Below are 16,533 nucleotides of genomic sequence, written 5' to 3' on the forward strand. Positions count from 1 at the left end.
TTGAAGTTTGTTATACCCTATATATTTTAAAATATCACTTAGTTAACCGCTAGAAAATAAAACCGAGTGACTACTGCCTATGCGATATGACGTCACAATGTCATATTTTACCCCCGTAATGACACAATTTTTTGTTAAGTCGATAGCTTATTGTTAACACCCAATACTTCTATGTATTCATTTCTATGATTTCTATCTTTATAATATAAATCATAATCATATATAAATTTTTAAAAAGGGATTTTGTGAGTTTTTTCAAAATAGATATAAGAATAATTTGGTTGATATGCAGGCATTGGTAGGCACGTCGTTAAGTCTTTCAGCTTGTTTAGAAATAAAAACTTATAAAAAAATCTCGCGATTTCATTGTCGTTGTTTAGTGAGTTCAGTGAGAATAAGTTGCTTGAAATCATAATACATCATTACAATTAGTTAATTATCTGCCAACTTTAAAAAAATACTAAATATTAAGCAAACTATAAATTTAGCATAAATACCGTAATACAGAAATATTACTGAATCCAAAAATTGAATCTTGTGATATTCAATTGAAAATATAATTCATTTTTAATACTATATGTAAAAACGGTAACTAAAAATGTAGATGTATGTTGCAATACCTTTGGCTTATCTCAGTGGGAAGAGTTTTACAAAAAAAATATGTCATAATATTAAAACCATTAGCGATGATGAATGTCAAGATATATTTATTTTAAATGTATTGCAATTGTTATTTGAATTGACATTTAGTCATTTATATAATTATAAACATCTTACCATTTTTTCCGAAGAGACTTGTACGAAAATGGATACGAAAGAGCCTCCTTTGGCTTTAGAAAATGGCTTGGATTTAGGGTTTGTGCTTTTTTTCTCTTAGAATAAAGTTACACTTAAGTTACTAACAAGACAATTCAAAATTTCTTCAAGTATAGTATTAAATAGTATAGTGTTAAATAACACATAAGTTACAGTCTCTATATAATACAAAAAAAAATTCTTACAAGTAAATGTACAAACTGTAGAATAATTATAAGAATATTTATACAAATCTAGGAGTTCAATCTCACTAGAAACAAAAATTATTATAACCAAAGCTTAAGAGTTTTAAAGTGCAGCTACATTACAGCAAACTTTTTACAACGGGTTCTGTTCTTCATATAAATGAAGATTATGATGACACAGAATATCATGCTATATTTGAGAATAATGAAGACAAAATAAATGATTATATTGGAGGGCCAGTGTCTTCATTTGAGGTATTTGAGAAACAATTGAAACCAGTAGATGAAAATGGACTTGTCAAGAAAAAGATTTTGGAGGAAGGTGGGGGATTACCTTTAAATAAAGGATGCACTGTTTCCTTAATTTTTTCAGGTTATTGGGAAAATGAGACTGAGCCTTTTGACTATACTAAATCATATAAACCTCTGGTGAGATATATAAACATTAAATTAAGAATATTTTGTAATCATTGTTTATAATTTCATATCTCATCTTATCATGTTTTAGGTAGTAAATCTTAATGAAAATGGCTTGCTACCGGGTATACAAATGGCCATAGAATCCATGTTGGTTGGTGAGATGGCTGTGTTTCACTTGTCATATGTAGTTATGTATGGACAAATGGGTGTCCCACCTCGAATAAAACCTAAAGCTGATTGTATTTTTTATATAAAGCTTATAAAAAGTATCAACACACCTAAAGAGGGGTAGGTCTACTTTAAAATAATTAATGTAGCTTTATTTTCTTATTATTTTATTATGACAATATGTTTCTTTTTTGTTCCAGGAAACTAGATTTTTCGGAGTCTAATATATTTGATAGAGTTCATCATGAAGTTAAAGTGCTATATAGCTTAGGTGTAACATTACATAAAACAAAAAACTTTACTGCGGCAATACAGTCTTTTAGGAAGGCAATTAATATGTTACACAGATGTAGATTGGCTGATGAAAAAGAGGAGAACATACAAGAAAAACTATTAATCAAATTGTATATCAATTTATTGGTTTGTTATAATGAAACAAAACAGCCCCTGAAATCCTGTACAATATGTAAGGAGCTTAATAGGTTAAACAGCCTTTGGAATAATGTAAAAGCTCTTTTTCATAACGCTAAGGCATTGAGAATGATTGGTCAGTTTGACGCAGCACAAAAAAGGTTAAAACGAGCACTTCAGCTTTGTCCTGATAATGAGAAAATAATTGCTGAATTAACAGTTCTTACTAAGACAAGAGCTTCATGTAATCAAGCAAAACTTGTTGAAAATAAAATTTTAGACTCAAATATAATAAATGATTCATTTAAAACAGAAGTAGACAATCTAATAAAGAATTTCAAGGAAAATGTTAATATATGTAAACTTACCCTACCTGATAATTTAAATGCAGCTGAGATGGATTATATTAAAGAAACTTGCATAAAAGAAAATTTGTTCTGTAATCAAATTCAGAAAGATTATTTATTGGATAAAGAAGAACAGGTTCCTATAGAATCAAAGATTGATTTATTCATTTGAAGAAATAAACATAGTCAGAATTTTTGTACTAGAAAGAAAAAAAATTGGTTGTGTGATGATGAACAAATGAAGAATATGAAACTGTGCAACATTTTGTTACAATTCATAATAAAGTTACATTATGTATCCCCTTTTTTTTTTCTTTAAAGTAAAATTTTACTAGCCCATTTTTAAAATTATTAATATAATTAAATAAAATCACTTAAATTCAACAAATTATAGTTTATTTAATGCATAATTACATTTATAAAGCTAACACATGACTACACTCCCGTTGGAACAATATGAACTCTTCAAAATGCAACATTCTGTCTTCTTATTTTGATAATGCAAATGCATACATGAACCTTAAACATCTACCAGCAATTATAAGTTGTTCATTCATTAGTTTTGTGTTGGAAGGTTTAGCAATACATTTTGGCCTTGAGGAAGGTAAGTAACATTTCTTGATTTGGATAGTTGGTAGGCAATGTCTTCTGCTGCTTCAATACGTCGAAGTTCAACAAGACCTTCACCAGCTGTACCAAATGATTTGGCGAGTAGCACTGCTGCTTGAGCATCACCCTCTGCTGTAATAATGGCTGCCTTCTTCTGTTGCTCTGCTTTTTCTACTAGGAACCTAGCTTTTTCTGCTTCTTGTTGAGCAACTTGCTTTAATTCTACGGCTTGTGTGAATTCCTTGCCAAAGGTTAAGTGTGTAATTGAGATATCATCTAGAATTAAGCCAAACTGCCCTGCTCTTTCTGTTAAGCTCTCGCTTACTTTTTGTGACACTATCTGCAACATAGAAAAAAATACTTTCAAGTAAAAATTTGTAATCAGTAACTCATTTTAAAAATATTAGTATACAGTTGATGTTGATTTTACAATAAGTCAGTTGGGATATAATACATAGTGCAGACACGCACAGTCAACACATACAATTTGGGAAATAAATGATCACCTCTTGGATATTACAAAATATTAACCATGTTTTTTCTTTATTTGATGGAGCTCAATATTTCAACATTATCTACGAATGTCTTGTTCTCGTGAACAAATCCCGTTTTAAATACTGTTAGTAATATAAATAACCATGTTAATTTAAAATCTTATATTACAAAATAGCCAAAAAAATTACCCCATTTTATTTGTTACCTATACTTTTATTACCATTACATTGAATAAAAATACAATACATATAATTATATACAATACATTGAAAAAATACACACCTCTCTTTGTGTAATTAATTCTCCGGCATCAAATTGTGCAACAACTGCTTTTAAGACTTCAGCAGTAATGGACGGCAATACTCTTTCATCATAGTCCACTCCAAGGATTGTGTAAATTCTAGGTAACTGGTCAGGCACTGGTCTGAACAAGATACGGAGTGTGATATTTACATTTTGAAGATCTGAAAACATTAACATTTTTTTTATAAATAAATGGGTTTTAGAGAAGTTAAGCTATTTTTTAGAAAGAATTTTCGATAGATTGATGTTAAATCTAATTTATTTAAAAATAACTTAAAAAGCAGTTTTTTTTTAATTTAATGTCAAGTTTTATAAAATCAAACATATTAAAGATTATTTACCTTTACTTCCAGTCACTGTAGGTACATTTCTAGGTCTTGATCTGATATCAAAAAGGATAGGTTTCTGCACCCAGGGTATGAAAAAGTGGGTGCCTTCACCCACAACCAAGTTTTTGACTCCAGCAAATCTATCGAAGATGACAGCTCGGTGGCCACCATCCACTGCAATTATTATTCAATTATTTTTAAAAAGCCTTATTAATTATTTTCGATACTATAAACTAGAATAGAAGTACTTATTGGACTATTCTTTAAATGAGAAAATACTTTTTATTCTTTGGTTTTTTATACGTGTATTTAATGTGTCTCTGATTAAATACTGTTTGCTCAGCGGTAATATAGAAAAAAAATCCTTTACCATTATATAAAGCTGAATTCACGACTCCTCCAACCAGGGCCATCCCCAGTCCCACTTGTCCAATGCGGTTGAAAAGTTGTGCAGCCATTTCTGAAATTTAATTATGTAGACAATATATAACTAAATAAATAGATATCGGTGCAGCATAATTGCATTTTATGTTAAAAGGAAACTTTTCTGTTGTTACACCATATAAAATGTAATTACAAAGTTTATGTTTTTGTATCAAATATTTTTGATGTATTCATTTAATTATCATAATATGTAATTCATAATTATGTAATTCGTAAACTAATTTACTTTAAACCTTTTCGGAATAAGTTGATATAACCTCAAAACAACTGGATTTGAATTGTAAAATTAGTACAAATTTATACATATTAGTTGAATCTTTTACCTGTAATCAATTGTAAAATGCGATATACTTGTAATTAAAGTATTTGGCTATTTATATTTTAAATTAAAGTCACAAAAACCCGATTCCACTCACGTAAGACTTGCGATTATAAGGTGCCATAGATTATAGAAAATTCAAACCTACAAATATATGAATTCGTGAATAAAAAAAATACAGAATTCTTAATTTTCTTGTCGTAATGTTGCTATCGTAAAATCTTTATACTCTTTGTTTTTAGGCAACAAAATTAGTTTTGTTAGTTATCAAATATGTACATATTTGCTGTAAAATATATATTACATATATTTTAATAATAATTCAATTATACTCTTAGTACAGTACTGCTCCGATAGAAATATGTTTACTAAATAAAAAAATATTTTGAGAGCATTTTTATGAAATTATGAGTGTATTTTTAGAAAGATGTGTATACTCGTTTTGAGAATAAAATGTTTAGCCTTTTCCAACAAGCCGGCCGGCCGTCTTTATTTACTACTATGTACTGACTAAAACAAATACAGATATGAGTATACCGACATAAAAATATAACCAAGTGAAGCAAATGGTAATTGAAGGAAAAATAAACAAATTGTTTGAATAATAATCGGCTTGAGTCTGCTGAGGGTCGCACGGGTGGCTCAATTATGCAATAACTTTCAATAAGCAAATCATTAGGCTCATAAAGTATAAGATGGTTAAATGTTATTAGAGGTTATTAGAGTTAAGAGTGATTGTTGATGCGCCTACGCAGGTTTTGAAAACGATTGCTTAATAAGTTGTGATATATTATGCTTTCTCACGATGACATCTGTTAGGGTTCCACAGAGATGTTATGTTTTCATATACTACAAGTTATGCAAAATCATTGTATTTTGTATATTAGTAAAACTGGTAGAATCTATAGATAATTTGAATAAACATTGTATAAATAGATTGTCTGTTTTGAGCCACTTAACACTTTCTTGGTGGTTTAGCGAGGAGCTTCATCGTGTAGTTTTCAATTTTCAAGTCACCCGGCGTGCGCGCATCATAAAAATTATTTCTCATAATTTTGTCAAAACGAGCCAAAAGAAGTATAACTTCAAAAATGGTACGGCAATGATCGAATTCGAATAATATAAGCTGTACAACATTTTTATATTTATTATTAAAATTAAAAACTCTCGTAGAAAGGTGGTAACTATCCTACGATAGTGTACATTAAACCTTATTACCATTATTTATACAATATTTAATCGATAGTATATATAGATATATTTGTATATTAATATTTAATAGCTACAGTAGATAAAAAAAATATAGTTTGGAAATAATAAGTATTGAAATGATATAAGTGTCAATGAACAGTAAAGGTTACGAGGAATAAATACAAACTATCAATATTAGTGTAAAAATATTTATTTATTTTTATTTGCCTTCGACGTCGATTATAGTTAGTTAGTAGTTGTATTGCAAGTTATCTAACGAGAAATTATACGGTTGTTTTTCACGAATATTATAAATTTGTCTCTATATTTCCTTTAACACATTTTTTCTTACAGTATTAAAAAGAAATATTTTGTAGTATATTATAAAAGTGCGTGAGATTCGCTTAGATTGTGTACGGACAGACAATAGAAGTTTTTAATATTAAATCAATTATGCGTATTATTTTGTAACAGTTAAGCATTTATTTTAGTAAAGATAACGAGTTATTTTATTTATTGTTATATAAATATAAGCTTTCACCTACGAGATATTTTTCTGTCTGCTATTCAAACAGTAATTATTGTTTAATCGTGGTTCACGCACGTCCAATAAATTGTAATTTTATAATTTTTTATTTAAATCACGGCGGTAAAGATGCAAATGAAGGTCCCAGATGTCAATCGATGTTGTTTTTGTCTACCTTTACGACCGGGAATCATTTTGTTTGCTTATCTAAATATAGTGAGTATTTTGATAAGAATAAAATTGTAAAATCTATAATTATTTATGTGAGTTAGGAGTATAGTTTTGTACATATTTATTACATATTTATTGTATAATATATTATTAGATTAACAAGATTTCAAAATTAAAGTTCACTGTCTTTGATGCTGATGCGGAAACTGTTTAAAATTCCTTTTTTGTAAATTATTGTATAATATATTCCACAGATATTTTCAGTCCTATCTGTAACATGCTTGGTAATTACCACAGAGTTGCAAAAAACTTCAATAACCCATGACCCATCGGTTGAGGTCATGATATCTACCGTCCTTTTTAGCATCCTCGGAATGGGGGTTATACTCAATTTTTTACTACTTATTGCTGGTTACCAGGTACGAACGTAATTCACACTACATAATAATTATACATGTAACTATGTTCCATATACTAATTATAATTTAGAATAATCATGTGTGTTCATTCATTCATTCACACATTCACATGATCATTGTGAGATCATGTGAATTATATAGGCGTTTAATTATCAAAATTGTTTTACGTCGTCTTTATATTATATCTAATATATATACTTTTGTTTTAGTATATTGGTACTATACGGACCAATGGGCCACCTGATAGTAAGCGAAGACCACCGCCCATAGACATTGGCACTGTAAAAATATTAACCATTCCTTTCATTGTTTTGATGAGATGAGATGAGTTCATACTTGCACAAGGCCTCATTACCAAGTAATCTAATTTATAAAAAATATTTCGTATAAATAAGCCCTTTTTTTTAGAAAGATGTCTCGATGTTGCGTCTGTATAACTACTATGCGCTGGTCACAACGCTAGCCGCTTTAGTGCCAACCTGCTTCCTGTTTTCCAGAAAAATGTTCACGGAAGTGTTCGTCGCTTTGTTTGTAATAGGTAAAAAAGATTTTACTTTTTTAATACTTTTGTTGAGAAACAGGTTGTTTGAATACCGTTTCAAATTTATTTATGAATTTTAGTTTTATTAATTTTTACTAGTATAAATTATAACTTATTTTATAAGGTGAACTTCCCATTTTGTAGTTTTTAAAATTTGGTTATTATGACTCCTTTATTTTTTAAATAGCAATGCAGTGCTACGTCATAGTGCTTGTAAGAAGCGAAGTGGTAAAACTAGAAGAAGATAAATTGAAGAATAATGAAGTTTCACATTCGCGTTTTCATAACTGTATTGATATTTCGGATCGTGTGACTTTAGTGTAAAATAAAAATAAGTAAATTGGAGCTTATTCAATTAATTAAGAAAGTTATCATATTCCCAAGCAATCTTTTGTGTTAACAATAATTAATCTCGACGTTAAATAGAAAACATTATTATACTCACATTTAATGGATAAGATTCTGTCACATGTGTATCCATAAAACGGCATTGGAGCAAGCGTGGTGGAATGAACTCCAAGCGTTGTTGGCCTTTGACCAGCAGTGGATTATTTACAAGTTGATGCATTATTTTATCTAATTATCAGTAATTATATGTGTAATAATCTATACTTTTACACTAATATTATAATAACTCTGTCTGCCTGTCTGTTCTTTTGCTCTTTCATGACCAAAACATTGCACCGAATATGATAAATTTTGTTATGAAGTAAGCTTGAACACCGAAGAAGGTCATAAACTACTTTTTAAATGCAAGCAAAGCTGCAGGCGACAACTACTATGTCATATATTTATTTTTGTTTGAGAGGTCACGTCGGTTTTAGTTTTGTATATTGTTATCTTTTTTAATTTATCATAACATATTAATTATTAAGACGGTTGACATTAAATTATTGTGTTATATTTATAAATAAAAACTTCGAGGTATATTATTTATTTATTGGTTTATCATAAATTTTCTCCGTTACTCTAAAATACAAAAGCGATTCTACTTCTATAGCCTATTTCAACTAAAAGAGGGCAAAAGCCAAAAAAACAATGTCATTGGTCGAAAGCTTGAATTATCTATGATATTCATTATGGATTTTCGAAGAAGTGATGTTTTGAACGTCGACGAATCTGTTATTGGAACTTTGTAAGTAAAATGTAAGTGGATATAAGTAGTTAAGTGCATGATGGATATTAAAAAAAAAGTTATATTAGTCAAGAGCTGTTAGTAGTGAACAATATAGCCGAGCTATTAACAAATACATTGAACATGTAAATCTAAGGTTCTTATTCTTCCTTCGATTGTATTAGGCAATAGTATTATTTTTGGTGCTACAATTTTGATCCACAAACATACATAATTTTGAACATCGATTATCGTAATATGGAACACTTTGTATATACTTAATAAATTACTCGAACATAGATGTCTACCTATCTATAGATATATTTCTAGTTTGAACTCATTCGATACGATTCGAACGCATCTGATAATTGCAAAGCAATTTCCTAATAATATGCGTAATGAATGTTTTAACATAAAATCTTTGCATTCCGTTTACACGATCACGTTGCGGTTTGGTAATGACGTGGAATTATTAAAAAAAATGAAATATTTCCCAATATTTCGAGCACAGGAGCACAGGTGGCCGCCCGCGGGACACCGAGTCGTGACTTACCTCGTCTGCTCCATTGTCAGGGATAATACTCATTGAAATAATAAGGAATATGGTTTAAATGACGGCATATAATGCATACTAAATTGCCAATTAAGTACAATCTGTACTGCCACGCAATATTTAAGTGAAAGACAGATGAACGGTTGGTGCTTACTTAAATATTCGTGTTATTGCAATGGGACGATATTTTTAAGTTTATTAGGAAGTAAAATTAGTTTTTTTTTAACCACTTAGTACATCGCTGAAAACTAAGCCTGTAATTAAACAGATTCACCTATCATTTTGGAACACAACAATTCTAAGTATTGCTGTTTGGCGGTAGAAAGGGGGGTATATAAAAAAAGTGGGTAGTACCTACCTAGACAAGCTTGAACAAAACTCTACCGACAAGTAAGCTATTATATGTATTTGACGACCTCCATGGTCTAATGTGCAGGTCATGACTTCAAATCTCGGGTTGGTCTAATGCCTTTGGTCTCGTACTTGAACTATCCGGTCGTGTCGGATCGCCGTCCCATCGGATTATAAGAGTGAGGGAATAAAAAGGGCACCTGTGTTTGTGCATAATATAACAAGTTTGATAGAAATAAACATAGAGTTCTTAATATTTAATTGAAATTGGTTTTTATTTTAAATTGTATGTTTAAGTAGTTAAGTAAATATCTATCAGTTACAAAAACTCAAATCCAATTGGTATCCATATACAATGTGTTACAGAAAATATGAGCAATGTTTTTTTTTAAATTAAATAAGTATGCTGGAATAAATGCTATACACGCAAACTTAATTGTTAAAATACTTTAAATACTGGCTGTATTAAAAGTATCTTAATGTTGATTGATTGGATAGTTTATAAGACTGCTGGGGATCCTAAGGCCCTGAGTGCCGATCTTGGGTCATGATCTTCTGTCAGACACAGAAGCAGTCCGGAGCTAGCAGTTATATCGCCGTAACGTATCGTACAGTAAAAACCGCTGGTCCAAGGATAGATCTCCCAGGCCGAGCTGGATGAATATAATCTGTCTAAAAAAACAAAGAATCGAGATTGCAAGATTGTATCGGTGTACTCAATTGTGCATGTGAATGTGTATTCTCCTGTTCTGTTAACTAATTTTAAAATAAATTGACCACCCTTTTTTATATTCTTTATATGCTTAATTATATTTTTTTTGCAATAATTAACTATTTTATTCCAATAGTTACTGGGACAAAATGTTTAATATAAAATAATTTCTCATATCAACAATTGATACGTAAGTTTATTCCTTCAGTATATAAGCAGTTGACTTTAACATAGCAGTAAATATGTACAAAGTAAAAGGTATTATTACGGTAATTCGTTATGTTTTACGGTAAATATTAAACTTTGCAGTGGAACGGCAGCTGGTATACGAGTGAGAACACTAAAGCCGCAAACGGTGGGCGGTGAAGGTACGATTGTAATAAACCAAGGACAACATATTACATTAATTACACATGTCAATAATTACGTACTTATGTCATATTAATAGTATAGTATAATTAGTCCATGTAAACATTTATTATAACTAATAAAATCAAATTCACTATGGAACACTGACGCTGAATTAAAACGTAGAGACAGTTGGGTGGGTTACTTTTTTAATTTTGTTTTAGGAAGAGCCTCAAGCAAACGGGCCGCGTAGGGGTCAAATACAAGTCATCTTGCCTTAGAAGAGATGGAAGCTGCTACAGTAAGAAGTGTTCTATACTTTTCACCTTTAAAGCGCAAACCATGGGATTTAGATGTTATGTCCCTTGTATCTGTTATTACAATGTCTCAATAATCCTTCAAACTATATATAATATATATTACGAGAAATACAAAATATTGACATATGGTATTTCTATGTGGCGGTAGGTACTATAAAAAGTCATTGCGTGGTATCCTCACACAAGGTTTGATCTATCACCGGGAAATGTATGGAGCAGGCTATTGTTTTCTTTCTTTATGTTAAATATTAACAATGATCAAAGGTCAAAAAATATATTTTAAGATTATCTTACAACTTGTTTCGAATTTGAACGTACTCAAAAGTTGTATTCAAATGGATTAATTACTTAGGGAATATCACTAAAACAAAAGTTTCATATTTATGTTTTTTTTATCTATTTTTTTCATTATAAAATATATAAAAACAGATTAAATGCAATTAGAAAAATCATTTTATGCTATGTCTTTAATTTTTGAAATATATTTTGTTTAACTTTATAATACGAAACAAATCATATTCTCACAGAATATTATTAATGTTAAAACAGTACAAGTTATATTTTAAATTGTCAGAAGAAACATTCGAATACGCAGAAATTAAACCGCTTCTTAAATTTTCACTAACAAACTACTCTCGCGGCCAAGAAACGAGAGAGTTAGTCGCATCTTATTAATTACTTAACTAAATTGCTTAATAGCGTCAATTAAACAACAATTTCCATTATAACTCCGCTCACAGCTACAGAATGGTCTCTCCGGCCATTTTTAAAAAACTACCGAGTTTTTAAAAATGGCACTAAGGAGTCCTGTAGAGCGAAATGCACTTATTAGCTGAGGAGGGCGCGCTGAGAGCCTCGCCTAATGGTTGCCATTCATGGGTTGAATGGAGACATGAAATTGCCAACAATTATATACTCTCGCAATGATAACCGTGGATGCTCCAGCTCCGAACCGTCGCGGAGACTTACGATTTAGAAGATTTTTATAGAACATCGCGTTTTCAAAAGCTTGGAAGCTTCCGTTAGAAAATTTCTAGATTTTAAATAGCTTCTATAAAATTTTCATGCTACTTAAGTGACGTTGTAAACCTATGATTTAAGATTTTATATTGTATGCTGAACATACGGTGACGCATTAAGATTTTTTTTAATTAGGAGACAGATTTTATAATTCGTCACATCGTCACATGTTCTTATTGTGTAAGCCACATCATATCATCATGATTAAAGTTAAAAAACACACTTGACGGTTTATTTATTTATGTTAAGACTATAATACCAGTGTCGATTAAATGACTAAGGTATTTATAGTGTACAGATTTATTATTTATAAACATAATAATAGTCCCCAAATATATCCACAATCTGGCGATGCTGTCACAGAGCGCGAGTGACGTCACAACATGGCGGCAGGTAGGCAGGAGCGGAGATAGGATCCGGTCATCCTGCCCATTTCCGGTCTTCACGCGGCCGTGACGCTTCCGGGCACGCGTCGCCGCCGTTGCTCACAGCGACCTAGAAAAACTGGAAATGATTTTCGAGTTATCCAATGTACACCCTGGAGTTAATAAAAACTACGTAAGAATCTTTGATGAAACTTTTTTATTAGTATAATAATATAAAGAATATATATATTTACTATAAATACTAAATTGAATTAAACTTATATTAAAATATTTTGACTAATACTATAATCTTAGTAGTATAATATTTCCGTCGGTATTGTTATAGTTAAAATCTTCCCAAAATTCAACGATTAGTAAAATATTTTCAAAGATACCGCTTTGTTTTATTTCAGTAAGCAAACTGGCATTTCCATGAAATGACCAAGGTGCTTACATCCGTGTCATGTCGTCACCCGCCGTCCGCAAGATGAGTTTTGTGAAATGATTTCGTTCATGGCGACAATTGAATAACAACGTACCAGTGGGCAGTGGTGGTTATCTTGGACATGTCCACTGAAGTTTGAAAGTATGGACTGAAGTATGGACATAATACGTTCATCGCTATGTTAGTGTTGACGATAGTCGTGAATTAAGTAAAAAGTTCACTGTGCTGTGACATGGTAATAAGTATTTTATTTTGATGACCAAATATCTAGAAAATGTCGTAGAAAATTGCTGAAAAGCTGTTATCTAAATGAACGATTCCTATTTGTTTGATTAATGGATGCATAAAATCAGATGTTTTAATATTTCTGATATAATACATAATTGCTTAGAGTATATTAAAAAAATCCAAAAATGTTTGGCATAATATCTTCTTCACGAAGATTTTCAATTCTGTTAAAGAGGTATTCTACCACTCACTGAGGATTGGCGATGTTTATGCTCTACCGACTAAGTTAGCTAAACATGCAAGGATGGACACGTGCCAATGAAACGACAATGTTTCGGTTGGGGGTTTAAATCCAACAAGCACTATTTAGATTTATGATTTGCCTACAATTCATCTCATGCTTGTCAGCGAAAACATCGTCAGCAACTCCATATTTTGGACGAAATTCTTGCAAATGTGTATCCTCTACCAATTCGGACCGGAAAATTGTGATCGAGGTACAATAGGCTCCAAAGTATTTCCTTAAGATAAGCATAAGTACAGCAGCAGTATAGTTCCAGACTGTTATTGGTTTTTTAGAAAATTGCAGATTTTTTATTTTTACAACATTATAATCGCCAAGCTAAGTCTGTTTTTTGGTTGTGTGAAGAGCTGTGGTAGATCTATTTTAATGTGAAAACTAACAGGTGCCCTCAGGCCCACCTGACATCCCACGTCCATATGTCGACTGCATGAACACACGCGAACTTAAGCCACATTTGATGTTAACAACAAGATATTTTTGATGGCCGATAACCATTGATTATTATTTAGGAAAGAATATTATAACTTACAGTACACTATAAGCAATGTATAGTGTATAAAGATTTTGTTTGCAAATATAAAATGATGAGCTTAATGAATGTTTTGGCTTAACATAAGTGGTAGCTGCGAGTAATTAAAGTCGAGTTTCTTTTACACCCTTTTAATTTATTTTCTTTTTATGAAATAAGAGACATGTGTCAAGTGGTTAACGGTCATTAGTTTCTAGCTGTTAATCATATTTAATTGTATTTCCTATATAATTTTTGCAGAATAATGAAATTAATAAAGATAGTTACTAGTATGACAACGACTGCTTAAGTAATTGTTCAGTTTCTTGAAGGTTCTCGAGGTGTCAAGCTTAATTGAGGCGTTACAATAGTAAAACTACAATTACAAAGACAACAGTGTACTGAAAATATATAGTATTTTGATTTATATGATATTATTTTATTCGTATCTTTTAGTCAGAGTCTATAAATATATATTTGATAAATAAAATGTCTTTTATATCCGCGACAACATTGTAGGCAGATTGTAGTCATGTTATGAATTTAAAAACCACGAACGGAATTAAAATAAACAAGCTTTTAAATACATAGCTGACAACGCAGTACTCAGAAATCATCGATCATTTCAGTTATAAATAAATATATTTTTCTGAGATTATTTACAAATTCTTATAATAATGAAATAAATAATTTATAGCAGCTACCTAATAAAGGTCCATACATCGAAATAAATAAATTTATTATTCGATAATTTCTGCGAATGAAATGGTCTTTTTGATTTCTGTGAAACATTAAAACATGATTCAATAATAGTAATTATATTTAGTTATCAAAATATTTGTTTAATAAAATAATGATTTTTAGAAGGAAAACATTCAAAGTTATTAAAATTAACAGCTAATAAATGTCAACGGCTTTATCTTATATTAAGAAAGATGTTTGAAGCTTATTGCACTACTGGTGCTCAGGATTTTGTGTTTTAAAGGGGCAAACTTTCATCCAATAAGGTTTCGATTACGTCTCGACATTTTCAGCATTGCGGAGTATCAGATAGAATATGAGTAAAAATTAAAAACGTAAGACTCGGTGGCTATTATCAACGTGATTTACCGTCTCTGTCGAGTTACGTAATTGTACAAATAAACGATAAAACTTCTTTGTGCTAGGATTTAATACAAAGCAAAGGTAACGGCTGAGATTATGTATCGCCATCGTCCCCGTAAAACCATGTTTGTGTTGAGCCTATAGCGCGCCAACTGTGTGCGGAGTCAATTGAGCGACTACCATGTTGTCCAAGAAGTTTTCAGCCTGCAAGAAGCTCTTAAGTACGTTTACTGATATTGCTTGAAAGGGGTTTTAGCTCTAACCGAATCTTAAGTCAAGCACACAGGTTATCTCGTTTTAGATCATTAATCGTTTCGAGTAAATAATCTATACTAATATTATAAATGCGATAGGTCGTCTATAACTCTATTAATACGCTTTCACGCTGAATCACTGAACCGAATTCGATGAAATTTGGTATAAAGAAAGCTTGAACCCCAAGGAAGGACTCAGGCATTTTGATCTCAATCTAAAATCATCCACCCCTAACACGCAGGCGAAAACTTGTTGTATATAAAGTAATGTAGATAAAGAACATTAAATGTAAGGGTATATTGTATGGTAACAAATTTTATTCTTAACTTAAATTTTGTTTTTGGTAAAAAAGTTTGTTAGTTTGTTATTGTTATAATAAAAAGGCGTAAATTAATTTAAAATAAGCTTTATTTAAACATAAGGAGACGAATCGTTAAATATATTATGATATCAAAACTGCTTACTATTTACAATTAAAAGGATTTCTATTTATACTATATTTCTTGAATGAGACTCTTTTCTTTTATCTTCGGTCAGGAAAGCACTAAAGCGCCAATCTCAACGACTCTGAAACAATGAAATAAAAATAATTAATACATATATATGTATATGTATATTAGGTATATTACATTTGTGCACTTTCTCAGTGGGCTAAATGTTCTACGAAGAAGATAATAACAAAAGGTATGACTAATTAACCTAGAGATATATACATAAGTAAATAAAGCATATTATCATGCAGGATAACACTTGTTGACTTCCAGGCAGCATATATTATATACGTATATATAATTGTATTTAACTAACATAACTTTGTATTGTAAATGTTGGAATAGAATAACTACAGAGTTATTTGCCGGTTCTTTTTGGTAGAACTTACATTCCAAACCGGTAGTGGCTTCAATTAATATAGTTTTGTACTTGAATAAAGTATATTTTGATTTTGATTTACAAAAGCCGCTACTGTTTATTTGTCCTATGTCTAATTACTAGAGATGGGCCGAATGTTGATTGACCCGAATAGGAATTTCGGCCAAAATTCGGTTTCATTGAAACCTTCTCTTCTCGAGTCGGCGCGCTGTTTTGAGAGTTCAATATTGCCCACAGACGACAAGTTGTTAAATTTGAGCACTAAAATTAGTATCTAGGAGGTTATTAATGTTTTCCAAATAAACCAAATTATGTAATATATCGGATAAGAAGAAGATAATT

General features: G+C 30.6%; 3 protein-coding genes across 3 annotated transcripts; 2 read left to right on the top strand and 1 right to left on the bottom strand.

The window, feature by feature from the left end:
* Window positions 1-672: 672 nt before the first annotated feature.
* LOC125077190 (inactive peptidyl-prolyl cis-trans isomerase shutdown-like) lies at window positions 673-2,648 on the top strand. Its single transcript, XM_047689041.1, has 4 exons — window positions 673-855; window positions 1,127-1,430; window positions 1,510-1,709; window positions 1,790-2,648. The coding sequence occupies exons 1-4, from the start codon at window positions 806-808 to the stop codon at window positions 2,517-2,519; spliced, it is 1,284 nt and encodes a 427-aa protein (XP_047544997.1). The 5' UTR covers window positions 673-805; the 3' UTR covers window positions 2,520-2,648.
* A 78-nt stretch (window positions 2,649-2,726) lies between these two features.
* LOC125077191 (protein l(2)37Cc) lies at window positions 2,727-4,988 on the bottom strand. Its single transcript, XM_047689042.1, has 5 exons — window positions 4,851-4,988; window positions 4,454-4,543; window positions 4,096-4,257; window positions 3,734-3,915; window positions 2,727-3,296 (listed from the first exon to the last, which is right to left on the bottom strand). The coding sequence occupies exons 2-5, from the start codon at window positions 4,539-4,541 to the stop codon at window positions 2,904-2,906; spliced, it is 825 nt and encodes a 274-aa protein (XP_047544998.1). The 5' UTR covers window positions 4,542-4,543; window positions 4,851-4,988; the 3' UTR covers window positions 2,727-2,903.
* A 1,704-nt stretch (window positions 4,989-6,692) lies between these two features.
* Window positions 6,693-8,018, top strand: LOC125076922. The gene is made up of 4 exons (XM_047688660.1): window positions 6,693-6,779; window positions 6,989-7,153; window positions 7,562-7,691; window positions 7,882-8,018. Exons 1-4 carry the CDS (start codon window positions 6,693-6,695, stop codon window positions 8,016-8,018), a joined length of 519 nt encoding a protein of 172 aa, XP_047544616.1.
* The last annotated feature ends 8,515 nt before the right edge of the window (window positions 8,019-16,533 follow it).

This window comes from Vanessa atalanta, chromosome 3 (genome assembly GCF_905147765.1).
Source record: "Vanessa atalanta chromosome 3, ilVanAtal1.2, whole genome shotgun sequence".
In the NCBI taxonomy this organism is placed as follows: Eukaryota; Metazoa; Arthropoda; class Insecta; order Lepidoptera; family Nymphalidae; genus Vanessa; species Vanessa atalanta.

Bases quoted from the DNA above. Each gene is read 5' to 3' on its own strand.
- LOC125077190 (XM_047689041.1), top strand. From the start codon at position 806: ATGGATACGAAAGAGCCTCCTTTGGCTTTAGAAAATGGCTTGGATTTA. The intron at 1,431-1,509 runs GTGAGATATATA...ATCATGTTTTAG, and splicing joins CTAAATCATATAAACCTCTG to GTAGTAAATCTTAATGAAAA. The intron at 1,710-1,789 runs GTAGGTCTACTT...TTTTTGTTCCAG, and splicing joins ATCAACACACCTAAAGAGGG to GAAACTAGATTTTTCGGAGT.
- LOC125076922 (XM_047688660.1), top strand. From the start codon at position 6,693: ATGCAAATGAAGGTCCCAGATGTCAATCGATGTTGTTTTTGTCTACCT. The intron at 6,780-6,988 runs GTGAGTATTTTG...TATATTCCACAG, and splicing joins TGTTTGCTTATCTAAATATA to ATATTTTCAGTCCTATCTGT. The intron at 7,692-7,881 runs GTAAAAAAGATT...TTTTTTAAATAG, and splicing joins CGTCGCTTTGTTTGTAATAG to CAATGCAGTGCTACGTCATA.
- LOC125077191 (XM_047689042.1), bottom strand. From the start codon at position 4,541: ATGGCTGCACAACTTTTCAACCGCATTGGACAAGTGGGACTGGGGATG. The intron at 4,258-4,453 runs GTAAAGGATTTT...TAATAATTGCAG, and splicing joins GAATTCAGCTTTATATAATG to TGGATGGTGGCCACCGAGCT. The intron at 3,297-3,733 runs GTGTGTATTTTT...TCTATGTTGCAG, and splicing joins AATTAATTACACAAAGAGAG to ATAGTGTCACAAAAAGTAAG.